The sequence below is a fragment of the Macadamia integrifolia genome, chromosome 13, assembly GCF_013358625.1.
Source record: "Macadamia integrifolia cultivar HAES 741 chromosome 13, SCU_Mint_v3, whole genome shotgun sequence".
NCBI classification, from domain to species: Eukaryota; Viridiplantae; Streptophyta; class Magnoliopsida; order Proteales; family Proteaceae; genus Macadamia; species Macadamia integrifolia.
Window position 1 is genome coordinate 5,582,855 of NC_056569.1, and position 26,614 is coordinate 5,609,468.

At 38.1% G+C, this 26,614-nt stretch overlaps 4 protein-coding genes and 1 non-coding gene across 8 annotated transcripts in view; 3 read left to right on the forward strand and 2 right to left on the reverse strand.

Annotated features, from left to right (window-relative positions):
- Positions 1-1,317: 1,317 nt before the first annotated feature.
- LOC122058731 (LRR receptor-like serine/threonine-protein kinase GSO1) lies at positions 1,318-6,030 on the reverse strand. Its single transcript, XM_042621400.1, has 2 exons — positions 2,192-6,030; positions 1,318-1,919 (listed from the first exon to the last, which is right to left on the reverse strand). Exons 1-2 carry the CDS (start codon positions 5,586-5,588, stop codon positions 1,558-1,560), a joined length of 3,759 nt encoding a protein of 1,252 aa, XP_042477334.1. The 5' UTR covers positions 5,589-6,030; the 3' UTR covers positions 1,318-1,557.
- A 4,988-nt stretch (positions 6,031-11,018) lies between these two features.
- On the forward strand, positions 11,019-13,622 carry LOC122058851 (probable tRNA N6-adenosine threonylcarbamoyltransferase). Of its 3 annotated transcripts, none has more exons than XM_042621542.1 (4): positions 11,019-11,178; positions 11,268-11,916; positions 12,801-12,956; positions 13,133-13,622. In XM_042621542.1, exons 2-4 carry the CDS (start codon positions 11,362-11,364, stop codon positions 13,472-13,474), a joined length of 1,053 nt encoding a protein of 350 aa, XP_042477476.1. In that variant the 5' UTR covers positions 11,019-11,178; positions 11,268-11,361; the 3' UTR covers positions 13,475-13,622. The 3 variants fall into 3 exon arrangements, with proteins under 3 accessions (XP_042477476.1, XP_042477477.1, XP_042477478.1); XM_042621543.1 differs by having other exon boundaries at positions 11,283-11,916; XM_042621544.1 differs by having other exon boundaries at positions 11,024-11,178; positions 11,250-11,916.
- Positions 13,623-15,582: 1,960 nt separating this feature from the next.
- Positions 15,583-15,656, forward strand: TRNAN-GUU. The gene has a single exon. It is a non-coding gene; the product is annotated as a tRNA-Asn (tRNA).
- A 2,408-nt stretch (positions 15,657-18,064) lies between these two features.
- Positions 18,065-20,074, forward strand: LOC122058903 (peroxidase 7-like). The gene is made up of 3 exons (XM_042621615.1): positions 18,065-18,323; positions 18,413-18,755; positions 19,593-20,074. The coding sequence occupies exons 1-3, from the start codon at positions 18,078-18,080 to the stop codon at positions 20,027-20,029; spliced, it is 1,026 nt and encodes a 341-aa protein (XP_042477549.1). The 5' UTR covers positions 18,065-18,077; the 3' UTR covers positions 20,030-20,074.
- Positions 20,075-22,311: 2,237 nt separating this feature from the next.
- LOC122058616 (protein FORGETTER 1) overlaps positions 22,312-26,614 on the reverse strand; it is a 65,769-nt gene continuing 61,466 nt past the window's right edge. For both annotated transcript variants that reach the window (XM_042621251.1, XM_042621250.1), the window contains exons 31-32: positions 23,085-23,196; positions 22,312-22,720 (exon numbers count right to left, since the gene is read on the reverse strand). In XM_042621251.1, the coding sequence (XP_042477185.1) occupies positions 22,689-22,720; positions 23,085-23,196 (144 nt within the window). In that variant the 3' untranslated portion in view covers positions 22,312-22,688. The remainder of the gene's footprint in view (positions 22,721-23,084; positions 23,197-26,614) is intronic.

The window sequence follows — 26,614 nt, forward strand, 5'->3', positions numbered from 1 at the left end:
GTTCTTTGAATCTTTTCTTTAAGCCTAACAATAGTTGTAGTATGAGAGTCAGTATCCTAGTCACATTAGGATTTCTTAAGTTGTAATTAGTCTTTGATTTAGGATCAAGGTTAACTGGGTGGGATGTAGTGGCTGTGCAGCGTGCCTTGGCTAATCAGAGTGTACGGGAAGGCATCGACCAAAGGGGACACAATGGTCATTTCACACCTCTATGTCCCACCCAGAAAACACTCCCTTTTTTATCAGTAGCATTCTATGTCCCACCTAGAAAACACTACCTTTATTATTGGTAGCACGAGAATGCTACCTGCTTGCTAGCTACTGTGCCAATGCATAGATCAATGGGGGCCTGTGCGGAGGCATCCTCAGCACATGGGGGTTAACTTTCTTTTTCCCATATTATTATTATTATTATTAGAGAAAAAGAACGCTGCCTTGTTGTGTTCCCTCGCTCCACACACAAAAGGGAGGAAATGACCACCACACCTCTACTTTGGATGCCCCTATGCGTGCCCTTATTGGCCCTCGTGTTGGTGCAAGGCCACGTGATGGGGTAGCAAATCCCTTCCCTTATTATTAATTTATTATTGTGGAGAGAATTTTCCACATTGCCAATGTGGGGGAAATCTCTCACGCCACACTAATGAGGGCATACAAAAAGGTATCAACTAGATGGGGTCCACAAGATCAGGACAGGAGAGAATAATTAGGAAAAAAATATTGAGAGGGCATAGGATATATTGGTTGTGTGAAAAAATTATTATTATTATTTTTAGGGACATCTATGCCCAGACATACGACGATGTGAAAAAACACCCCCCAACCCTCTAGTTTTCACAATTGTTATATGTCTAGATATAGAGAGCATAGCCGGGTAACATTCTTTGTCCCTTACAATTATATGCTTACAACTTTCCCCTCACCCTGCCCCTTCCCAATAGTGAATGGGATTCACTCTGCGGACCCAGTCTTCAGCTTAAACAGCCATGGGTTTAAAGACTAATATCGATGACAGGATTGATGGCCAGTGATCCAGATCTGATCTGGCTTATCCAGCCTGATTTCTGACCGATATCCCCTTGTATCGGCTGGAATGATGACCACCAATCCTGATCAGACCCAGCCAATCTGGCAAATGTGGCCAATCTGTTACAGACTTAATCTTGATTCTATACTTAGTTCAGAGTCTTAACTTGGCAAAACCTTTGAGAAAACCTATGACACTAAACCAAACTGTTAATGGAGCTCCTGATTCACATCAAGCTCAGGATCAGACATCCAACCTGATCCATTGCACTAGAGATCTGATCCCTTCCAGCAGTTGGGATGATTCTCCCATGGTTATCCAGTTCATATTTTTATTGTATAAATAGTAGAAGCAAGAGCATGGTTACATTAAAATATAAGGAAGATGTGCAAAGTGCAACAGTGATATGAAGTTGCAGGGACAAAACTGAAACAATGAAAATGGAAAGCTCTATGGGAGTTGAACTCTGTGACGTATAGAAAACACTCTTGATTTTCCAATATCCAATCTCATCTATAATGCTCATGGCCTCATGGAGTTGTGATCTTCCCAAATTGGACCTTACTAGTTTTAGATATGTGACGCACGAGGTCAGACACTTGCCGAGATGATGGTCTCTCTGCTGGAGCGGTTCTTGTGCACTGCAATGCAACATCGAGCAGTTGGAACACAGCACATTCTTCATCGGGTATGAGTGGTTTCAGTGATGGATCAATTAATTCCTCTCGGGCAGGTCCAGGCATGTCAATATGTGATTCAACCCACCTCACCATGTCCATATCTACTCCAAAGCTTGCAGCAGTGGGCATTCTCCCACTCACAAGCTCCATTAACACAATACCCATGCTATACACATCACTCTTCTCCGTCGCCTTAAATGAGTATGCATACTCTGTGAAACATCAAGGAAAGAGAACCAGTATCAGTAACTCTAAGGTGATCTAATAATAGTAGTTTCCCCAATCAATGATGATGATGATGAGTGATTAAACATTTCATAAGCTTTGCAGATTCTGTATCCCCAAAGTAGATATTGATGAGATAATTGTAACCATTCAATAAACTAAATATTTTGAATGATCATAACAGTTTTCTCAGATGAACTCGACGGTTTTGAATACTTTTTGAAGAAAAGAATGTACAAACAGCTGTTAAGAGTAGTACCTGGAGCTATGTAACCGTAAGAGCCAGCAAACCAGGAATTTGACTCGGTGCTTAGCGAATCATGGTTATCGATAAGTGCCTTTGCCAGCCCAAAATCACCCAAATGTGCTTCCATATTGGAATCAAGTAGCACATTGCTAGACTTGATGTCTCTGTGAATGATCTGTGGCACGCAATCATGGTGGATATATTCTATACCTTGTGCTAGGCCCTCTGCTATCTTCAATCGCACTTCCCAATCAAAGGTATTCCTCTTCTTCCCACTGAGAAGTGGCTTGTGCAACCAATCCCACACACTTCCATTCTCCATATACTCATATATCAACAGATTCATTCCTGTTCCTTTGTTGCTGCAACACCCCATCAGCTTCACTAGATGCCTGTGCCTTACCCGGCCAAGTGTTCGAATCTCCCTTGCAAAGCTCTTAACTAGTAGGAGATCATCTTTTCTCAATATCTTCTTGACTGCAACTACCTCCCCATTGGGTAAATCTGCTCTGTATATCTTCCCTGACCCACCTGATCCAATCATATACTCGTTGCTTAGATCGTTGGTTACTTTCATGATGTCTTCCCATTTGAATTCTTGCCTTGTGGTGCCACCTTTGAAGAGTAGCCGCCTCTGTGCCAGAGTGGAACTGGAAGAGTACACACAGTTCACTTCGCGAGCTCTTCTGAGATATTGGTGGTTGTTTTTCGTCAGATGCACAAGCGCTAGTATTAGTAGGACGGCAGCAACTGCAGTTGAGGCAGCTGTGATTGCCACCACCAAGGCAGTGTGATGCCCACTGGATTCTGAGTTCTCACATGGGTGAAGAGGGCTTCCACACAGTCCAAGGTTCCCAGCAAAGGTTTCTACTGGCCAATGTGAGAATTTATTGTCCAATTGGCCATTGAGACTGTTGTAAGAAAGGTCAAGCTCAACCAGACTGCTCATGTAACCGATTTGGTGAGGGACTTTCCCAACCAGCTCATTGTGAGATAGATCAAGCACTTCAAGTTTAGACAATGTTCCAATGGAAGGTGGGATGTCACCAGTAAGATTGTTGTGGCTGAGATCCAACACACTCTGCAGATTTTGGAGTTCTGCTAGCTCAATTGGTATTCTGCCTTCGAAGCTGTTCCATGAAAGCTGGAGCTCATAGAGTTTACTCAAATTACCAATGGCAGGAGGGATATGTCCGGAGAATCGGTTGTGGCTGAGGTTGAGGACATTGAGGGATGCAAGATCTCCAATTTCAGGAGGAATGGTTCCATATAGTGAATTATCATCAACAGAAAGTATCAAGAGATTGGAGCATTTGAATAGCTGTCGAGGGAGAGGGCCTGCAAATAAATTTGTGGAGAGCTTTAGCTCACCCAACTGAGGCAAGCTTCCTAGCCACATCGGGATTGCTCCAGTTAGAAGGTTGTTGTTCAGATCAATATGTGTGAGTTTCTTGCAAAGTGAGAGTTCTACAGGTATCACTCCAGTGAGTAAATTAGCAGAAAGGTCAAGGAGTGCGAGCTCCCGGGTCTCTCCCAAGGATGAAGGAATTTTTCCGGTAAATCGGTTACTGCCCAATCGAAGCCTTTCAAGAGCAGGAGAATAGCCCAACTGGATAGGAATTTCATGGTCGAAAGAGTTGTTGGTGAGGTCAAAAGAAAGAAGAGAATGTGAACTACACAATGCAGCAATGCTACCATTCAATCTATTATTTGAGAGGTTCACCCTCGTCAGGTTGGAAATCTTCAATAGTTGCTCTGGAAGATTACCTTCAAGAGAATTGTTGTAAAGCATGAACTCCTGCAAGAACTCAAGGTATCCAAATGTTGCAGGGATACCACCAACAAGACGATTATCTGCCAAATCTAGAACAGTTAGTTGTCCACAGTTACCTAAGGTTGCAGGAATTTCACCAGTGAGAGCATTCTCTCTGATATGAAGAAAATTCAACTCCTTCAACCTTCCAATGGTGATTGGAATGCTCGTGAACTGATTTCCATAAAAATCAATCATCTGCAAGCTCGAACAGTTGCCTATCTCCAAAGGGATCTCCCCAGATAGCTGGTTCTCATAAAGATAGAGGATTTCGAGCTTCCCGAGCTTCCCAATCTCCGGTGGCAGACCACCATGAAAGTTATTGTGGTACAGAGATAATGTTTGAAGATTACTGAGATTTCCAATCAATGGAGGAATCAAACCCACCAAACTGTTGTTGTTCAGCAATAGATCAGTAAGATTCAGAAGCCCAAACAGTTCCTCTGGTATCGACCCCTCAAGCTTATTATCAGAAAGATCCAATCTTTCCAATGACTTGCAATCCCTGAACCCAGATGGAATCGTCCCAACAAACCCATTACCAGACACAACCAAAAATTCCAAACTGGTTGTGTTTGAACAGATTTTTCCAGAAAGAGGACCAGAAAGTTCGTTCATTGATAGCACCATATAAACAAGCTCACCCAAATTGCCAAACTCTTCAGGGATTCCTCCTGTGAGCTTGTTCATAGACAAATCGAGATTCTGCAGACCACCCAACTTGGACAGAGACTTGGGAATTGGACCCTCAAGCTGGTTGCCCATAAAATTGAGATAAACAAGTTGACTCAACTCACCTAGCTCGGCTGGAATTTCAGCAGAGAGAGTATTGTTGGCGAGGTTGAGAAGCTGGAGGTTGCTAAGCAGACCCAATTCGCCTGGTATTGGCCCTGAAAGATTGTTGAGAGCAGTGGTGAAGACGAGGAGGCTTGAACAGTTCCCAATCTCAGCTGGAATCGGACCTTCAAGTTGGTTCTGTTGCAGAATCAGGCTCTCAACTCGCCCGAGTCTTCCGAGTTCTGGAGGAATTTGACCACTGAGGCTACAAGAGGCTAAGCCAAGAGTGACCAAGTTAGAGAGATCACCGAAAGAGCTTGGAATGGGGCCTGTGAGAACATTATCACCTATCCGAAGGACTTGGAGACTAGCAAGAAGGCCGAGTTGGGTTGGAATTGGTCCACTGAGTTGGTTCGTGAAGAGAAGCAGAGAAACAAGAGATGTGAGATTAGAGAGGTCAGGTGGGATGGACCCTGTAAGCAGGTTGGAAGAGAGGTCAAGGTGGAGCAGGTAGGGAAAGTCACCGAGTGATGGAGAAATTGACCCAGTGAGTGACGAGTCGGACAGGTTGAGACCAATTACTTCAGACAAGCCATCACAAGAAACTCCACTCCAAGTACAGAAATCAGGGTTCTCAGCAGACCATCCTCCCAACACATTTAATGGGTCTTTAACGAACGATTCCTTCACCTTTAAAAGTATTCTTAGAGTCGGTGACTCAGCTGGTTGTCCACTGTTCTGGCAAGAAACGAACAGAAACTCAAAACCCATTAGTAGAAACAGAGCAAGAACAGATAAAATGCCCATCCTCATCGTCATCTGTGCAGAAGCTGAAGAATCTCTCAATCTCAATTTCTTTCTATACCCATTAGAGTGCCTAGAGAGATCATGAAAAGTGAATTAATGAATAAATAAAGCTTCTGCTAACTGTAAACCCATTACTGGAAATCCACCATGTTACTCTGCTTCCACCGCTGCAAGCTGCCACTGCATGAATAGGTTGAACTGCAGAATTGCATTCCTTCGCCTCGTGGGTTGCAAACAAATTATATGCATTGGAAAGTTCTATGTCTCGTTTGGAGAGAAAACGCGTGGTTTTGTGCTGGCCAGTGCAATGTAGATGTAAATGCTGAAGATGGTAATGGAGACCTCTGCTTTATGTTTAGTTAGACTCGGTATTTGCAGAAGCTTTTAATGGGTTCGAATCTCAAACGATAAGCTTGGGATAGAGACATGGGAACTGTCAGTATAATCCATAACACTGTAAAGGTCATTAATGACGACCGAACAACTCTGCTTTGTAGAGAGAGAGAGAGAGAGAGAGAGAGAGAGAGAGAGAGAGAGAGAGAGAGAGAGAGAGAGAGAGAGAGAGAGAGAGTTGAATGTAACAGATACACAATGATACAGTGGTTGGAAGACCCAAAAACAGAGCAAGGCAAGACTAGTGTGATTTACTCTTTTTAGTGGTTTGAGGTCAGAAGATGAGATGGAAGTTAGAAAGGGAGAGATTGAATTTCTATTTATTTTTGTTTCTTTCTGATGATTCTGTGTTCTTGTGTGTATTGTTGTGTTGGGTTTTTAAATGAAGAATGAGAAATTGTTTCAAAGTCAAAGAGTCCCCACTAATAAGTGTCATGGTTACGTATAAACCAAACCTTTCAATTTTTTTATTTTATGTTTGGGTATGTTCTTCTCATTTCATCAAAACTTACTCTTTGATTCTTATTGGGTTGAGCCACCAAACACATTATGCCCTTTGCTCATCTTCATTTAAGTAGTTGTTTGTAACCAATATCTTTCCATTTAAAATTTGTTTAATTAACCAAAGTTGTTGATGTTTTTGTGTTTTTGAAACAAAACCCACAATATATGGTTAAGTATATGGATGGTTAATCTTTAACTTCTAGGATTGGGTTCTAATATTCTTAACTACAATTTGGATTGTGTACTTAGTTGTATTAGGTAAATGTTTAAATTTTCTTTGAAGTTGAAAGAAAATGTTTAAGAGAAGGAAAAGTTACGATGAAATTTCTACGCTTTAACAAAATGTATTGGATCTCTATAAAATTATCTAGGACTTTGATGAGAAGAAAAAATATCACTTTCTTATGTGACAAGTGACAATTGCTAAATAAATCTTTAAATTCTCACGTACTCCTTTTCTTATTAAAATTCAAACTTTTCGATTCAAGGATTACATCCATTTCTCTAAATTTAGGTGAGAGATGTCTAAGTAGGTTGGTGACCGAACTATACAGGGGGAAGTATAAGTGATTATTTACCTTTGTTCAAGTCCCAATTAACTACTTTTAGGGCTACATGTAATTTAACTTTTTAGACAGTTAGAATTCACTTATTATTTTCAATCATAATCTATTTCCGCAACACCATACTAATTAAAAAAAATAAGAAAGGAAAAATAATGATGATTATTACTAGATGAATGAATCAAAATGTTTCTTTTAAGTGATGGATAAGAATGCAAGATAAGATTAGACCAAATCAACCATCTGTCATATAGAGGGCTGAGATCTTCATTTTTTTAATCTTCCTTCATATGGATAAATGGTAAAGCTACTGGCTAGGGCCTAACTTATTGGATTCTCCCCTTGAGTGCTTAGTTGGCCATCATCTCCAATGGTGGGATCACTCTATGGTCCATGGGCTCTATGGAGAGGATCCGGATCCCCCTATCTCCTATGCATATAACACTTGTCCTAATAGAGGTTAGAGGGATTTTTGGGTTGGATTCCTTCCTTTATCAGGTTTTTCTACTTTTGTCCCTATTTAGTAAACAATCCCTTTGTTTTAATATTCCAAAGGTATTTTATATCCATTGCTTGTGATACTATTTCCTACAATCTCAATAAATCTATTTGATCTCTAACTATGATTGATCTTCTTGTATATTTTCATTTTTTATTCACTTTGCATTCATCATTTTTAGTTTTCAAACATTATCACTATTAGGTCTCAACTACCAAGAGGAAACTTGGAGAATATGCCTTCTGCAGACTGTATATATCATCTTATAAGAAAGGTTAATTTGAAAGAGTGTAAGATCCATTGCCCACATTTGAAGCAATACATCAGGTCTTAGGGCACTTATAAGTTGAGTATTAGAATCCGATGTAAGAAATGGGTAAATGTTCACCCACCATTGTGATCTCATTATTATTAGTTTTTGGGAGAGAGTTCTCCAAGCAAACGGGATAAAAGAGCGTACCAATGAAGTGCGACAAAGTGGTATCAAAAATTTGAAGGCAACGAAGAGATTTCATCTAAGGGAAAAAAGAAATAGACACAAAGGTACTAATATACCATACCCTAATGGTTTAAAGAACATTTTTTCCTTAATATTTTTTTTAACAAACTATAAATCTTATTATCACTAAACCTTATTATGCAAAGTCTGAAAAAGCCCTTCAACTTTTCAAAAGCTCCATCCAACCACCAAAATTGATTGGTCACTCATCACTATAGGTGAAGGAAAATTGTGTCCTACACAAATATTGAGACCGGCTCATTTCCACGTATGTTCTTTGTCCACCGTTTGTCTTATTTGTTCACATAAAAATGCCTTGTCGACCTTGCACAAATATTAATTAAGTAAAGACCGTACATAAAACATGCACATTGAAGGTGAATCGGGAGCTAAAATATTATTTTAGTTTATATAGATGATATCAAGATTCCCTATCATGCATTCTTTTCATTTTTATTTGAAAAGTCAACAGAAACTCCAATTGAGCTTATAAAACCTTCAACAAAACGATGCATACATTAGTCTGATAATTGAAATTTGTTCTTGTTTAATGCTTACGCAGTGTGACCTGATTTGCATCCTTGTCAACACAAACATAGGTAACTTCTCATGAGTTTTTATTTTAAATAAACTCAATTAATTAACTAAGTAACCTCTAGTGAGTTCTTAGTTGACTAATGTGTATGAAAGAATATTCCACTCTATACTTAGTTTAATATATTTTTTATTAACATACTGAATTAGGGACATGTGGCAGTATAGGTAATTTTTTTAAAGGATATTTTTTATTTTTTATTTTTTATTTTTTATTTTTTATTTTTTATTTTTTATTTTTTATTTTGAGGATATAATATGGATTGTTTAGGTAACCTAATAATTGTTCAAAGCGGCATGGTTCTTGCAAGCATTGGTGAATGACCTCAGAAAAATCTTAAGAGAATTATCAAAAGGAATAATTTCACTGTTGATGAAACATGGACATATAGCATTTTTTTCTTTTTTGGCTAACAACGGCTATCCAAGCCTTTGGCCTGGCTAGTCTTGCGGACCCGTGGGTCCATACTGACCCCACAATCATATGGATCGGGTCATACTAGGATTGAATGATAACCATTCAACTTTCACTGAAAGCAGTGAAGAACACTAAATACCCCCATTTGAGGAAGTAGAATCAACAATCAAATCGATTTTTATTTAGAATTTGATTTTGTTAAAATCGGTCTGAATTTGCTAGTAATTGGCCTAGACCCTAGAAAAGCCCGATTTTTGGAAGCAGGCCTCAAGAAAATTAAGAATCAGATCCAACCAATCCTTACAACCATAGGATAGTAAGATAGTATTAACAGAATCAATTTTTTCATTTCGAAATTGCTACTGGTGAGAAGGTTATCTGAGCAAGCATCTTTATGTATATCTATCTCTTTCTCACATGAGATAACCTCATTACCCTCCTATGTACAATATTCTTATATTGCGCCTCATTGGTGTGCTTCCCATATCTCGCTTGCTTAGAGAATCCTTCCATCATCCTAATGTCTATAAAGATGCATAAACAAGTAACAAAATGAATAAATAAACAATTTAAGAAGTATAAAATTGATAAAATTTGGATGGTTTGTCCAAGCGAATGTGACAAAGATGATGAGCTTAAACCATTACCCAATACAAATTAACACCCAACAATCCCACATTATACAAATGGGGTTGGTTAGCCATTATAGGGATGGGATGTGTGACCTCTTAACCAAATCTAATCTATTAATCCATTAGTTTGGATGCATCTAATGGCCTATAGAACCCTAGTCCACGGCAAAGACCATGGATGCTGGAAATAACAACCGCAACCTTAGGATCTTTAGTAACAAAAATTGATAGAATACACTAAATATGATTTAGATATATTGTGATATAATCTCTCAATCTACTATGTTTATACTACTTGTCACCAAAGATTTCAAAAGAGTTGTTTTTGTTAGGTTTTATGATCTTAATTATGGATCCTAAATTAATTTATTCTAATTTAGACTCTACTTAGTTTGACTTATATGCTAGGATGATAATTTAATTAAGGGAGAGGAACAAGCAAGACTTCCTCACTCCGAAAAAAAAAAATGAAAAGCAAAAGATTCTTTGCATAGCTCATATAGGACGCATGTCTTTGATGGTCCACATAATTCTGCGATCATATGGAAGACTAGTGTTACAATTCTAACTATTGGATAGATAGAGAAAGTTCGAATTATCAACTTTTTTAAATTTGAAATAGAAATTCGCCCAAAGGAAGATTTGATCTTAAAACTATATATTAAGTATCTACAATTGATTTATCTGTTAAAACATTAAAACTTGCTCAACTTGGAATCTCGATCCTCATTAGTCTTTAATTTCTTAATGTTTTATAGAGAAGCATTTTCATAATTGGAAAGATCAATGACATTAAATTTCACTAATAGCTAAACCCAAGTCTTAATTTTATTTATCTTCCTAAAGGATCTTCAATTATTCACAAAAATTACAATTTTAAAGTGGAACTCTTAATTTGACCCAAAGTCCATCACTATTCACTACACCTAAGGATGTTAAAATCAAACCGAATCAACTCAAACCATTTAAATTAGAACTGACAAAACGCAAAACGATTAACAATAGTTTCATTAATGATTTAAAAAATTTAAACCATTTATTAAAAGTTCGATTTGTTTTGAATTGATTAAAAACCAGCTAAACAGGATAACCCTAAATTTTTTTCTACATTACACCCAAATGGAATCATTAAATCGTTTACTAATTGGCTTTATTTTGGATTTTAGAAATGAAACCGTTTATTAAATGGTATGATCTTGGTTTTAAGATGTGAAACCCAACTGTTGATTTTGAATTGATATTTTATTGAACCTATTATACATATTAAACCAATTAAGAATCGATTAATCATATAAAACCGAACCGATTAATCGAAACCGAACCGATTAACACCCTTCGTAGTTGCTACTTGCTACCCTTGTTCCAGGTTTTCTGAGGGTAACTAACCCCAAACCCTAGCCCCTTCGGCAACAACTTCCTTTCCCGGCTTCCCACCACCGTCTCCCTCAACTCTGGTCAGCCCAGACTCCAACCACTGCGGTCGCCGCCAGAACCCAGCAGGTATCCTCTCTCTCTCTCTCTCTCTCTCTCTCTCTATTATACTGTCCATAAGACAATTGATGCTCATCCAGGAAATAATTCCACTTTAGTTGAAACTATTGAAGCTTATACAGTTTGCAAAGCTTGGAGAAGACAAAAATTTTATTTTTTTAGACCTGAGAGGCTAAAGCTCTTGATTGAGGGATGAAGAAGATGATTGCATTAGGCTTTGAGGGTTCAGCCAACAAGATTGGTGTTGGTGTTGTAACCCTTGATGGTACTATCTTGTCAAACCCACGTCACACTTACATCACCCCGCCTGGTCAGGGATTCCTTCCTCGAGAGACTGCGCAACACCATCTCCAACACGTTCTTCCACTCGTTAAATCTGCACTGGAAACTGCTAAGATTACCCCTGATGAAATTGATTGCCTCTGTTACACAAAGGGTCCTGGTATGGGTGCTCCTCTTCAGGTTTCTGCTGTGGTTGTCCGTATGCTTTCCCAGCTGTGGAAGAAGCCCATTGTTGCTGTAAACCACTGTGTTGCACACATTGAGATGGGAAGAATTGTGACTGGGGCTGAAGATCCTGTGGTATTGTATGTTAGTGGTGGAAACACACAGGTTATTGCTTATAGTGAGGGGCGTTATCGCATTTTTGGGGAGACCATTGATATTGCTGTTGGGAACTGTCTGGATAGGTTTGCTAGGGTTCTAACACTCTCCAATGATCCAAGCCCAGGATACAACATTGAGCAGGTATTGAGTTAGTTCAATATAGTCTTGTTTCATTTACTTAAATTTTAGCCGACAATTATTCCTATATTATCTGAAGAATGAACAATGCATTTTTTTAAATAGTGGGTAAAGATAGATTCAAACAAAGGTCTATGAGTGTTATATATAGGCTGCATGTTTTGGTTATGGATTTATGTTCTGTTATGCAAACCTGTATCAGTAGTTTGGATGCGTTCGATTTATCAAATTGGATTGTTATAAGTTTTACAATTTACTAATTCGATATTTGACTTAATTAACTAGTGATAAAGTATAATTTGACTGTTAGTTTTAACGTTTACAGGGACAGTAGCTCATATATGCACTAAATTTGTGAGGTGGAATGTAGAACTCACAAGGTCTCCTGATCGTTCTGTGACTCCTTTTAAATTTAATTATTTGCATAAACTTCGTCATGCTTTTTTCTAGCAACGTGGCATGTTGGATGTGCCCAAAATTTGGACTGGTAGACCCCAAGATCACCTGCTCACATGTCAAGTTTCAGCACAGAAGTCCAGTCTAAGACTACCAAGAGTGCATGCCAATACATTTGGGGGGAGGGGGGATATGATTGATTTAGGGTTGATGTATAACACATGATCAATCCAGTTCTGGCCCTGTAAAGGCAATGATCAGAATTGTCACATGGACTGTCATGGCAAGTTTATCTACTTTGGACTATGTAATAAGGACATCGCACCATATGGTATACGTACTGCTACTGCTGCTGCTGCTGCTAAGTTTACACTCATTGTAAAACTTGTTCCCGGTGCTTGTCTAATAGTTATATAGGATACCTGCTTTGATATCTTTTGCATAGAAAGCGATCTTGTTTTGGCATTCTAATTAGATTTTTCATGCACCAGCTTGCTAAGAAAGGAGAGCAGTTTCTGGAACTGCCTTATGTTGTCAAAGGAATGGATGTTTCATTTAGTGGGATACTGAGCTGTATTGAAGCCACTGCTGTGGAGAAACTCAAAAACAACGAGTGCACCCCTGCAGATTTGTGCTACTCCTTGCAGGTAAGATTGATGTTAGTTCTTTTAATGCTTCCGTTTACATTCTACAGATCAGTAATGGTCATAAATGGGTAATGTAAAAGGGACATATGTGAGTTGGGTACATATAAAAAAAACTGGAGTTTGATTAATGAAGACAGAGTAACTAAGATTCTTTGGTGTTTTATTATTGATTATAGGAAACAGTATTCGCAATGCTTGTGGAGATTACGGAGCGAGCCATGGCACACTGTGACAAAAAGGATGTTCTTATTGTGGGAGGTGTAGGATGCAATGAGCGGTTGCAAGAGATGATGAAAACAATGTGCTCTGAAAGGGGTGGTCGGCTGTTTGCTACTGATGACAGGTATTGCGTTGACAATGGGGCGATGATTGCATACACTGGTCTCCTTGCATTTGCTCATGGTATGACAACACCTCTAGAGGAATCAACATTCACTCAGAGGTTTCGCACTGATGAAGTGCAAGCAATTTGGAGAGGGAAAGTCAGGGATGATGATCTGAGTAAGAACACCACATAGGGAAGAATGTGTCATTTCCAGACAATAATTATCTATGAGATATGTATATTACAGCCAGTAGTCTGTTGTTTGATTCAGATGTTAGTTTAATTGTTGTATAACGATTCCTTTTGAAAATTATAATATAATAGCCAGTTCAGTTTAGTAACTTCTTTCTAGTAGTGCAGAATGGAAATAATTTTTCATTATCATTGCTTGATACAATTTGTTTTCTAGTCGACACCCCTTATTTAACACCTTATGGGGTGTCATCAACAAGAAAATCCCATCGTCAATGAATTTTTTTTTTTAATGACTTGAATGAAGATTTCTGAAGCTTAAGGTGTTATTAATGGTGCTGCAATAGGATCCCCACACATGACACAACACTTAGCTAGGTGGATTTAAATTATCATCTTTCTACTCTACCTTTCCTTTAATCAGCTCTGCTAGCTAGCTGTGATTATGAAAAAAGAGGGGGTCGTGGGAGGAGAGGAAGATAAGAACAAGAGAAAAGGAAGAGAACAGAAGTAGAGAAGAGGGAGGAGGCAGGGTCGGCCCCAAAGAGCTTCATGGTTCAAAACCCACCAAGCATTTCCAACTGTAAAACCAGACCTGGCTCCCCTGAAGTTTGAGTACTACAGATGGTCATGCCTAGCATTGCTAGGTTTGTGGACTTAAAAAAGTCTTTCTGAATATAAAGTAGAGCATCTCTTTAATCTTCATAGGTTTACTGCAATGACGAGTTCATGACAGATAGTTCTCTCATTCTTCAATCTTTTTTTTCCATGAGACAAAAAAAAAAAAATTTACTGAAATATGACATCCTGTACATTCACATATACCACAGTAAGGGGATCCGGCTCCTCTACACCCCACGCGGTGTACAGCATATAATGGCCAGGAGCACGGGAGTGCACCTCAAGGGGCTCTCAGCCGACAGATGTGTGTCGCACACCATGCCGCACCGTAGAGGAGCCCTAGGCACTGGTTAGCCTCATCCTACTAGCCTAATAAGCAACTCTACAAGCTGCAGGCACAGATTATACATCAGAGTTCTTGATAAATACATCAATGTTCATTTTCTGAGCTAATGAAGAAATAGATAGTAAAACTTGAAACAGATACCTAGATGACTAGGTCAAGGCCACCAGCCTTCATTCCTTGACAATACCAAGAAGAGCTAAAAGGGATGGAGTAATTTTTAGGAAAAAACGTACTATTTAGTAATTGTAGCAAATATTGAGAAACCGATGCCTGTCATTGAGATAAGAAGATGGTGAAATTATTATGGATTCAAAAGGAAATAAGGTTATGTTTGGTAGCCAAGAAAAGAAAAAACCCAATAGTCAAGTTGCCCATAAATGTTTATGTAATAGAAAAATGCGCATAGTTTCATTTTCAAATTTACTAAAAAGATAATATATTAGCAACAAGTACAATTTATCTTTAATAGAAAGGCCATTGACCAAAAAACTTTCTACAAAAAATCTTAAATCGAGGGTAGATCTTCGGATTCCACCAAAATTTTCACATCCTCCCACAACCAAAATTATTTTGATTATCATATTTATTTTTAACTAGATAACTCAACCAAATGAGTTTTTTTTTTTTTTTTTGTAAGTAAAATGAGAGGACTATACAAGATTAATCATGTACAAAAAGGGGCGGTGGTTGATCTACCGTTTGCCAAAGTTGTCTGCGCTATGGATGCAAAATGAGATACCTGATTCAGCTATGGTAGTACCCTATAGATAGTTCCAGCCATAGATCTATATACAGACAAAAAGTTAGAAGCCATACTAGGTGGCCAAAAGAAAGTTTGTAGATCAAAAGAGAGTTGATGGATTATCTCGGAGTTAGTCCATATTTCAGTTACTTTCCATCCATGACTTGCTGTATGTTGTGCCCCACTTTTAGCATAGGATAAAACCATTTATTAGTATGTTCATTATAATGAGATGTACAATCATACAATAGGGAATCTATTAGGAATCGAAAAATATTTAAGAAAAAAAGAAACCCAAGGTTCATTTAATATGGAAAAAGGGGATCCACAAAACAAAATTCCCAGACAGGTTAATACTTTTCTTTAATATTTTGTTACAATTTCATTTTACAAAATCAAAGCTGGAGTAGCTCAGTTGGTTAGAGCGTGTGGCTGTTAACCACAAGGTCGAAGGTTCAAGCCCTTCCTCTAGCGTCTTTATTCAATAAATGGTTTTTTTTTCCTACCCAAAATGTTACATAAGAATAGTTCTGATATTATTTAACAATTTGATCTTACATGTAAAGCAATCTAGGTTAATTGAAACATCTCATCTTGATATATTAAGTACATTTTTAATCTATTATCTTAATAAAAAAAAAAAAATCTATTATCACAAATAGATTAGATGACATGTAGAGGGATAGAGTTTCAAGTTAACATTGGAAACCATATGTCTGTATTGATTGATGTGTTCGTATCATCGTGTATCAAGGATCAAAATTTCAATCTTATTTAATGTTCTCGTAGATTTAAAAAGTTTGAAAAGCCTAAGAAATGAATACAATAAGAGTTTTGATTGAAAAAATAATAAGAAGAGTTGAAAAAAAGGAGTAAGCGGTAGCCTATTATAGTGTTGAGAAGGTGATCAAATTTGACAAGTAGCCTATAGTAAAAAGTCCTAAATTTATATAAAGGTCAACGTAGCAAATTACCAGTCCATGTAATTAAAAAATGGCAAGCTTGATAAAAAAAGATTATCAATATACAAATATATTGAAAACATTTTCCCTAAGGCTCCGTTTGGTTATAATGGGAATTTAAAGGGAAGGGAAGTGAAATTTTCATACTTTGAAAAGAAATATTTATAATCATTACCTCATATTATTGTATAGATTACTTGATTTTTTAACCATATTTAGTAATGATATATTTTACGTGTAATTTTTATTTTACATATTATAACAAAGGGTTTTGGATGTAAAGTAAAGTGAAATTTTATAACTAAATTTAGAATGATTTAAAGTTAACGTTTTTTTTAATGTTAAAGTCACATGGGTAATGATTACATATATTTCATTTTTAAGTATGAAAATTTCAGTTCTCTACCCTTTAATTCCCCTTACAACCAAACATAGCCTAAACTTCTTTATTTTTTTTTACTTCTCAAATTATATGATTAGGAGTATCTAAATATTTTATCCATCAGAGAGCATATATATAAGCTTCAAAAAAGTTTCCCCGTTCCCTCAGCTAGAGGTGGTAGATGCTAGAGCAAAGCAGTGAAACAAGATTTGGAATTTTTTGTGTAGTTTAACAATCATACTTTTGGTAATATATTTTTTTATAGCTTCCCCCTTCTTACTGATACTGTATTAATGGTATTGAATCAAACCCAAAAAAAAAAAATATATATATATATATATATACCATTATTTTGAAGGTCAAAATTGTTCAATCTTGCTCGTAACAGTCAATCCGTATTAGTATCATGATTTTCAAAGATTTATTTTGTTATTTGGCCAACTCCAACTCTGGTTGAAACTTGGTAAATAGGTAAGAGACCTTGTGGTCTACTTGTCCATAAAATTTATGTTTCATACAATATAGCATATGGAAAAATATTGAGGCAACCCAATAACATGCAAATTTTATCATATTACAGATTGAAAAAAAGAAACCTAAAATGCAGCATAACCCCTATGTCTAGATAGAGAGGTGAAATAATCGCTCCAATTCTCATGAAAGGCAAAAATCTAGCGATTAACATTCATAAAAAGATGATTGATCTCCTTTATCATCTATTAGATAAAATTATCTTTTTTTTTTTTTTTGGGGGGGGGGGGGTTGGGTGGGTAGAATATTAGATAAAATTATCTGAAAGGGAATTATAGTTAATCTTACATATTGTCTTCTCAAAAAAGTAATTTATATAATTCACTGTGACTGGTTAAATCAAAGATTATGGTTTTGTTTTCAGTTTTAGGAACCTACCAGCTTAATTGAAGCTGAATTTTAGGCTCCTGGACTTTTGCCATGTTCACAGAAACTAACTACACCAATAACCAACCTGATGAGTACTAAGCCCAGGTGAATCACCAACAGAACCATGGCCCGTGCCCAGTATTTATTTATTTATTTATTTATTATTATTATTATTATTTTCCCCCATTTTGGGCGGTTATAAGAAAAAATCATAAAATAGAATTCTTAAACTAATCTGATCAAGCTAATTTGTTGGAGAAAATCTTGTGTGTGGGGGACCCACTAACATGTAGGTCCCAATCCCATGAGCTTGATACAACACCACCTGTTATTCTCATATCCATTTATATGGCAAGACGTGCCTCCATGAATCCTAACACATTACTTAAATTAATATTAAACACTTTGACTTGTTAGAAGAGAAAAAAGGAGAATCAGAACCTAACTACCTTACAGGTTGGCATGTCAACTTTGCTACTGGTATGCGTCTCACGTTGGCTCTTCTTTAATTCTTCAAAACCTTACAAATCTATAGATAGGAGGACTTCATAGCTAGCTCAAACGTACATCCACAAGAACTATAACTAGAGAGAGAAGAACAAGAACAAGAAAAAGGAGACGAAGTGGAAGAGGAAGAAGAAGAAGAAGAAGATGATGATGATGATGAAGCCCTCTATTTCCCTTCTATTTCTTCTTTTTGTTATTTATTTGGCAGTGGTATCAGCCCGTGGACGGTTAGCCGTGTCCCCGGCGGAGTCCTTGACCATCTCTTATTACCAAAAGAGCTGCCCAAATGCAGAAGCCATTATCAGTAGGAAAGTGAATCAATGGATTACATTGGATCACACCATTGGACCTGCTATCATGAGGCTACACTTCCATGATTGTGCTGTTAGGGTAATGCACCATACATGTCTTTGATCTGTTAGCTTTAAACTTTGTTTTGATGCATTTTATCATTTATGATTATGTGACTGTGACTGCAGGGGTGTGATGCTTCAATTCTATTAAACCATACAGGGAGTGAGAGGCATTCAGCAAATAGTAAGACACTGAGAGGTTTTCAAGTGATTGATCAAATCAAAGCAGAGCTTGAGAAGGCTTGTCCCAAGACTGTGTCTTGTGCAGATATCCTTTCAGCTGCTACTAGGGATGCTACTGTTAGGCTTGGAGGTCCATTCTGGGAGGTTCCCATGGGAAGGAAAGATGGGTTGGTGTCCCTTGCCACAGAAGCCCATATTGTTCCAATGGGTCATGAAAGTATCACTCAACTCATAGAATTTTACCAAGCTCGTGGGTTGAACATTGTTGACTTGGTTGTTCTCTCAGGTAAAACACTAAAACCCCATCATGCTTTCTTGCTAAATATCTAACTATTTCAAAGTAATCATTTGGACCTATTTTCTCTTCACATATTATGAAAGAAAGAATCTTTTCAATCATGGGATCTGATTATCTGATTATGCCAAAAAAGGATTCTTGAGATCATGAACAAAATAGGTGGATGGAGCTAATGATAAAACTAAACTCCAATCTTAGGGTCACATCACCTTTGATAAAGAGACTCTTTACCATGACTGAAGGAAAATTGGTCTTGATCATTTTGAATAGATAGAGCCCATGACAAAACAAGGCCCAATGTAATTCTATTAATGTTTAAATCCATGTAGACCATTCACTCGGAATGAAGAAAGAATCTCTCTAACCATGGGATTTGTCCCTTTGATTGGATTGGAGAATTGTATAGAGGATGAGAGTTAGTGATGAACCTAGAATCCATCATAAGGTCGCATCACCATCGATGAAGAGATTCTTTGCCACAGGTGAAGAAAAACTTAAAAATCATTCTTTGATTTCGAATAGGCCCCCAATCCAATTCAATTTTTCACACCCATCAAGGCTCAAATAATGTCATGGACTAGACTATGAATTGAAGAAATCCTCCATAATGAAGCCTTTTTTTTCCATTTTTTTTTAGGAGGATTAATTTCATAGATTGATTTATGGGTTTCAAGGTTATGTCTAGGAATTTTGTGGTTCTAAACAATGAATGAAGATTGCAGTTTTCTGAAGTGTTCATGGTCTTAGATACCTTAATCACATATCCACTATATACTCCAAAAATGGAACTAAATATGTATTAACTGTGACATGAATGGACTTCAGGAGCACACACTATTGGAAGGAGCACCTGTGAGTCACTGCAGTTCCGGCTATATAACTTCAATGGAACCCGCAAGCCTGATCCATCCATTAACTGGAAATATCTCAATTACTTGAGAAGAAAATGCAGATGGTCATCAGAATTTGTTGAGCTTGATGCTACAACACCAACAGTCTTCGATACAGCTTACTACACAAATCTTCAGAAGAATATGGGATTGCTATCCACAGATCAAAAGCTCTTCAGTGATGCAAGGACACAGCCTCTTGTTACCACATTGGCTTCTCAACCTTATGTCTTCAATTCTCAGTTTGCAGTGTCCATGGTGAACCTTGGAAATGTCCAAGTTCTAACAGGCAATCGTGAAGGCGAAATCAGACAGAATTGCAATTTAGTCAATCCTCGCCGCCATCCTGTGGTCAAATATCATCGTCCCTAAGATGATTTTTTGGCCATTTTGTTTTCTATAATTACCTTTAATTGGGATGAGGCTGAGTTGTTGTTGTCATTGTATTGAAATTCATGTTGCTATATATTTGAGCTACCGTCTGTTACTGATGAAGAGAAAGGATGCTTTTCTATATGAGAAAGAGAAATACTAGAGAAAATTGCTTGTCAAGGCATGGATTTGTTAGTTTTATGCCCAGTAAAACAGAGATAAAAACCCTAAAATTTTAATTATAACCTTACATGAAAACCTATGTACCTATTTTGTTGAATCTTCCTAACATTGAAAAAAGAAATTATAGACTATCTCCCCCACAAAGTCTCTTGAACATCTAAGGTCCTTGCAACAATCAGGGTGGGTTTTCAGCCCACTTGGTCTGGTTTTTGAGCTTCTTATTCCCCTTCCATGTAACCTTGGGAAGTATATAAAAATAGGGAAAAGGCTGGGCACTCGGAGTGCCCAGCCTGTGTCACCCTCTCTTCCCCCTTCTAGAAAAAAACTCCCTTACCCTCTTGCCTTGTGATTGGATGATACCGTTAACTTACCGAGTGCTGGCAGCATGCTCAACCCTTTCCCATAAAGATATCTTAAGTGGAGGATAACCCTTTTGCCAGAATCAAGACAATGAGCTGATATTGGTATTTGTGGTGGGCAAGGAATGACTTGGCGTTCAACACAAAGACATGGACCCCTATTGAGGTTATAACAGTTGCAAAGAAATCTTTTGTGGAATACCATTCAGCAACACCTCTTACCTGTTCGACTTCGGGTGCTAGTATATCAGGTACTGATTTTGGTCTTGGGCATTGGTCCCCTCCACACTTTGATTATTTGAAAGCAAATTGTGATGCTGCTTTTGTCCAAGGAAAGTCCACAGGTGGTTTAGGGGTTATATTCAGAGATCACAGGGGGCAACAAGTGAAAGCTCTATCAACTCCACATCCTATTGGCTCAGTTTTACAAGGAGACGCCTTAGCTGTTCGTTTTGCTTTGACCCAGGCATTAGAGGCTGATTATCTTCGTCTCCAAGTTGAGATTGACAGCAAGGAACTTCTCTCTTACATCTTATATCAGTGATCCCCAACGAATTCCTCCTATTGAAGCAGCAACAGTTATTGTGGATATACAATATCTCACTACCTCTTCTGTTTCTTTTCCACTTCACTTTATTCCACAGGCTCTGAATTCGATTGAGGACACCCCTAGCACATAAGGCCATGTCTATCATGAACAAGCTCCAGTTATTGTGTATGACAGATTGGCCCTTTTACACTCCGTGGCTTCTTGACCTATGTTTGTATGCGTGTCCTGGCTTTAACATGCTTATCATCAGCAAAATCTCTTCTTACCAATAGAAGAATATATATATATATATAATGAGCCGATATTTAAGTTCCTGCATTAGTTCTGGTTTCATTAGTGCAAAAAAACAAAACCATGGTGGCTCATCGAATGGTTATAGATGAAGATTTCAAGGATTTTGTGGACAAAGTCCCAGCATAACAATCGTTTCAGATTCATGTCACAGCATGGCCTGATAGGCGAGGGGGAGGGGGGGTGAGGAAGACATTGACGTAGGATCACTACAGCCGACCAGTTTAACATCTCTGGTGAAGATGCAAGTCCAAATGAGAAGTTTATGAAGGTCATCAAAACAAGCTCCAAAATGGTGAAAGCTACACTGGAGTCGAGCGATGTGACACAAGAAGTCTGTGCTGGAACCCCATAAGCGGGAGTCAAAATAGGCTACAGCGGGGCAGTGAGGTGCAGTGACCATCCAAAAGCTGGGGTGCATGGCCTAACCCTTCCAACCATTGGATGGATGCTCACTGCCTCACTGCTCACTGCTCACTGCTCACTGCTCACTGCTCACTGCTCACTGCTCACTGCTCACTGCTCACTGCTCACTGCAGGCAATTTGGATCGGTCACCACTGATAGTTGAATACTGATTATTGGCAGCTAGACTGACCACACAACCCCATTTAGGCAATGTAACGAGGCATATGGTGCTCTCAATATAGCAATCCAGACCATAATCGTCGAGTCCTATGAAACAATAACCAACCAGGAGCTCGTGCTGAGAAAATAGGAATGCTCAAAACCAGAACCAGGAGGATTCACTCAACAACCCTCCAACTTCTAGTGAAGTGATTATCATGTTGATGCTCCTTGGGTTGGTTGATAATTTATCAGATTATACTAAGATATGTGTGTAATGGATGTTTGGGAGTGCTTGTAAAGGCCTCTATCAGGTTATTTACTTGCATAAGCTTGAATTAACAGGAACTTTCATTAAATCTTGAATTTCGATGCCAGGCTACAGTATTACAAGTCGGTTAAGGCTGGACCGAAACCAATACACTTGTGTTTTTAATCTTACATTAATTTACAAGAAACATGCTAAGACAAAAATTGACAGAAAACCAATTAACAATGATGATCTTGATGTTCAGTAATACAAAAAGTAGAAAACACATTTCTCTTTTCCTCTTCCTTTTTTACATGGATATTTCAAGTGGCATTCCTCAACTGCAACCATTTGCTACTGTCAACAGCTGAAGCATCTAGACGGGTGGGTAAGTTCCCTCCACCAAAAAAATCAATAATTTATCTCCTAAAAGGCAAAACCAATCCTTTCTTCTGCCTTATCAATCATCAATATCTTGAACCCATGCTAAATCTGAGATAAAGAAATTTTAAGTCAAATTAATTCATGCTTGTCTGAGGCTTTCACACTAATCAGCAACAAAAATTTTAAATAGACACTGTTGGTCAGCTTTGATTTCTTTGGCTTGCCACATGGGGTTTCTAAAGTTAGGCATGCGACCTATTTTAAAGAATTAGCACCATCCAAAAAAGAAGAAAAGGGAGTTCCTTCAATTCTACATAGGGCAGAGTTACAGAAAAGTAGGATTTTCTTTAGGCTTAATGTAATTATGTAACATCGTTAAATTAGCCATCTTCTCATGAAGAATAAATGAGTAAAAAGGCAAACTAATTGAGAATATGATACTCATCAGGCATGGAGAGGCTGCAACACATACCTCGGAGCACTGTTTCAACAGCCGCATTAGGGACTAGAAGCCCAACAATTCTCTGGTTGTCTGTTGTGGTCTCTATGCGCACAACTCGGAGCTGCTTATGGCTTTGGCGGACCTGTATAGTCCATACTAATTTTCAGTAATTGTAACTGGACAATGCAAAAATTAATAAATGACATAAAAGCCTTTGAAATAACCTAGAGGGGGGGTGAATAGGTTATACTAGTGAAATTTTAACTCTTTTCGATGTATAGAACACAAGTGTGATTGTAATTTAAAACAATGCGGAATAAATAAAATAGGCACAATCACACAACACAATATTTATAGTGGTTCGACTCAATCCGAGTCTAGTCCACTCCCTACAAGAATCCTCTTGTAAGGTATTCCACTAGTTCTCCCTTTCAGTACAGTAGGTAGGGAAGAAAACCTTTACAATCTTTTTCACGGATAAGAGTATCCTTACAAATCTCCTTTTCAGGCAGAGAGACGCCTTCACAATCTCTTTAAGAGGTAGAGAGAGACCTTTCTCTTTCTAGGATAAGAGTATCCTTACAATCCTAAGTACAGTCTAGAATTGTAAATAAAAACAGAAAATAAAGAAATAGTGGAATAAGAGGAATACCTCAAGTATGGTGCAAATGAGAGTGAATAATAAATGATGAGTGATGCACCTTATGTAAAGTCCTCTCTTACGGCTTTGACTTGCACAAGAGAGAGTAGAGGACTTTGATTAAGACTGAAGCCTCTTCTTTGGGATTTGTGTAACAGAATAACTCAAGTAGAATAACTTCTCTAATGCTTGCAATAATGCTCTTTAAGCTCTTTCTTAATGAATAATTAATTAAGAGTGATTAGGGTATTTATAGGTGAACTTAGTGAAGCATTTTAGGTAGGGAATCAAGCTCTAACGGACATATTCTGGATATACCGGTCGACCGCCATTAGTAGCCGGTCGACCGCTAAGAGCCGTTGTAGGCAAAAAAATAGCCGTTGGAGTACTTCCAGACAGGCACTGGTCGACCGGGACTTTCAGCCGGTCGACCGCCTATGGTCTCGGTTGGTTCCGGTCGACCGGGGCTTCCAGCCGGTCGACCGTCAACATGACATGCTCTGTCATACTGACCAATCACCAGTGTTTTGACTATACCTTTTTGGTCCGACCTTGGATTGATTTGAGATCAGTTGTGTTGGACTCACAACTCAATTTCCTACAACTTCTATGAAGGTTTCATCTCCTGATACTAACTTTAAGATTCCCTAAATACCCTTGAGTTAGGTTACTGTGTGTTCCATACCACTTAGAAATTTTCCATACCTACTCAAGCAAGTTCTATGGTCATTCTAACATGATGCAATGCACATGCATGAGGTGAGTGCATATAAGTATGTGGAAATTACAAATTACATTAAAAATAACTAATCTGTCCTAGTGGTCTTCTTCTTCACTTGAGTCTTCCATTCTTTAGCCCTTCATCTTCTTTCCTTCTTGTTTGCTGTTTCATGTCTTTAAGCTTAGCTTCATGTCTTGATTCGACCTTTGATCTTCTAAGGTTTCTTCAAGCTAATCACACTTTAACAATCAAGTTAAAGATGTATGTTTGTTTGTTAACACCAAAACATGGCAAGGAGTGTGGACATGTTTCCCAACAATCTCCCCCTTTTTGGTGATGACAAACAAACATAGACAATGAAACCAAATACAAGAAATAATTTGACTATCTCTATGTAAAGATCAATAGATAATGAAATGCAGAGCCAGAAAGTAAACAAGGATAGATAAAGTCATTGTCATAAACAGTTTAAAGATAATACTATCATTGTCATTATCATCTGATACACAATTGTCATTGTCAGAAGTTATCTTCTCCCCCTTTTGTCAACAGCAAAAAGGTAATCAACCCAAAAAAAAATACTCCCCCTGAGTATGTGCCACATAGAAGAAGTAGCATAAGTTCAACTTTCCATAAATGTCAAAGTATATAATAAAAAGCGACTGAAACAAACATAAAATTTGCAAGAAGAAAACATAAGTTCTAATCTGCTGCATCCTCATCCTCCATGTCCGTCTCGTCATTGTCTTCTGCGTCATCCTCAGCGTCCTCTTCGTTGCGGAGGAGCTTGAGAATCTCATTCTGCTTTCTTTCCATTTTTGCCAACTGAGCAAGGATAATATTTCCAACTTTCTGAAGATCAGCAACAGTTGCATAGGCTGAGGTCTCATCACTGCCTGGTTGTTGTGGCTGGCTGGGTCCAGCAGTAGCCTTTTTGGAGTGTGTGGACTGCTGGGGAAGAAGATGCATCTTTCGAATGGTGGAAATATTGATCTCTTGGGGAAAGGGATCAAATGATTCACCAGAAAAATCTACTTGAAAGTGGTCCATGATTTGGCAAATCATCCGTCCATAGGGTAGATTTCCCTTTTGAAGTCTATCACCATGGGTAATCATTGTTTTGAGCAGGATGTAAGGAAGGTTGATGGGTACACTTTGGCAAACACAGTAGGTAAGATAGGCATGAAATGGGGAGACTTCATCTCTATGACCACTCTTTGGGAGAATGTTGTAAGAGATGATAAGATTGATAATCCTCCCTATATCCGTAAGTTCTTTAGCCTTAATTTTGTGTGTATTAGCATATTCCTTCATAATGCTAGAATACACACAGTCAACATCCATGAATTGTTCTATGTAGGTCTTGGATTGGTAGTACTTGAGGTCCCCTACCACAGAAATATCTATGATTTCTCCTAAAATTAGGATGTCGAGGTCTATTGGAACGCCCTTAACATAGGAATGGACCATAAGGGTGTCACCTTCACCAGAGAAGGTAAGATTGCAAAAGAACATTTTGACTAAATGAGGATAACAATGGGAGTCAAGTTTGAGAATGTTACCCCATCCCAAAGCATCAAAAAGTTCTTTGATGTCATACCTGGATAAAGAGTCGGTATTGATGGTCCTACCTTGCTCTATGTTGCGAGAGATGTAGAGATCCCATGATTCTTGAGCAATGGTGGAGGAGAACCATGGATCTTTGTCAGTGGCCTTCCTTTTTCCTTTATGAGCCACGGTTTTCTTACCTCTATTTGGGCGGTGAGAGTCCATGATGATTAGAGGGGTAAGAGAGAAAGAGATGCAAGGGTAGGAATGAATCTCAAGATGAATAAAGTTCTAGGTTAGGGTTTTGGGAGATGAATAGTCGAAATAGGGTTTTTAGACCAAATAGGATTCCAAAGTTGTGAACAAAATGGGTTAAAAAGTTGATTTTAAAGAGTTAAGAATCAAATTTTCGGCGGCGCCGGTCGACCGGTATATTGTGGCGGTCGACCGGTATCCCTTTCGGTTAGAGGCGGTCGACCGGTATACAGGGGCGGTCGACCGGTTGATTCAAAAAAAGCTTTATTGCTGTGGAAAGGATTTTTCAAGTCCGAGCTTTTGGAAAGAATTTTAAAAAAGAAATGTTTATTTAACCAAAAGGGTTACAAATGCCAAGTTCCTTCCTTAGGAAACTAAAACGCTCTTCACCAAGAG

What these genes read in the sequence shown, in the direction of transcription:
- LOC122058731 (XM_042621400.1), bottom strand. Translation starts at nt 5,588, where the DNA reads ATGACGATGAGGATGGGCATTTTATCTGTTCTTGCTCTGTTTCTACTA. An exon ending in TTACGGTTACATAGCTCCAG is followed by an intron (nt 1,920 to 2,191) that starts GTACTACTCTTA and finishes GATGTTTCACAG; the next exon opens with AGTATGCATACTCATTTAAG.
- LOC122058851 (XM_042621542.1), top strand. Translation starts at nt 11,362, where the DNA reads ATGAAGAAGATGATTGCATTAGGCTTTGAGGGTTCAGCCAACAAGATT. An exon ending in CAGGATACAACATTGAGCAG is followed by an intron (nt 11,917 to 12,800) that starts GTATTGAGTTAG and finishes TTCATGCACCAG; the next exon opens with CTTGCTAAGAAAGGAGAGCA. An exon ending in ATTTGTGCTACTCCTTGCAG is followed by an intron (nt 12,957 to 13,132) that starts GTAAGATTGATG and finishes TATTGATTATAG; the next exon opens with GAAACAGTATTCGCAATGCT.
- LOC122058903 (XM_042621615.1), top strand. Translation starts at nt 18,078, where the DNA reads ATGATGATGATGATGAAGCCCTCTATTTCCCTTCTATTTCTTCTTTTT. An exon ending in TCCATGATTGTGCTGTTAGG is followed by an intron (nt 18,324 to 18,412) that starts GTAATGCACCAT and finishes CTGTGACTGCAG; the next exon opens with GGGTGTGATGCTTCAATTCT. An exon ending in TGACTTGGTTGTTCTCTCAG is followed by an intron (nt 18,756 to 19,592) that starts GTAAAACACTAA and finishes AATGGACTTCAG; the next exon opens with GAGCACACACTATTGGAAGG.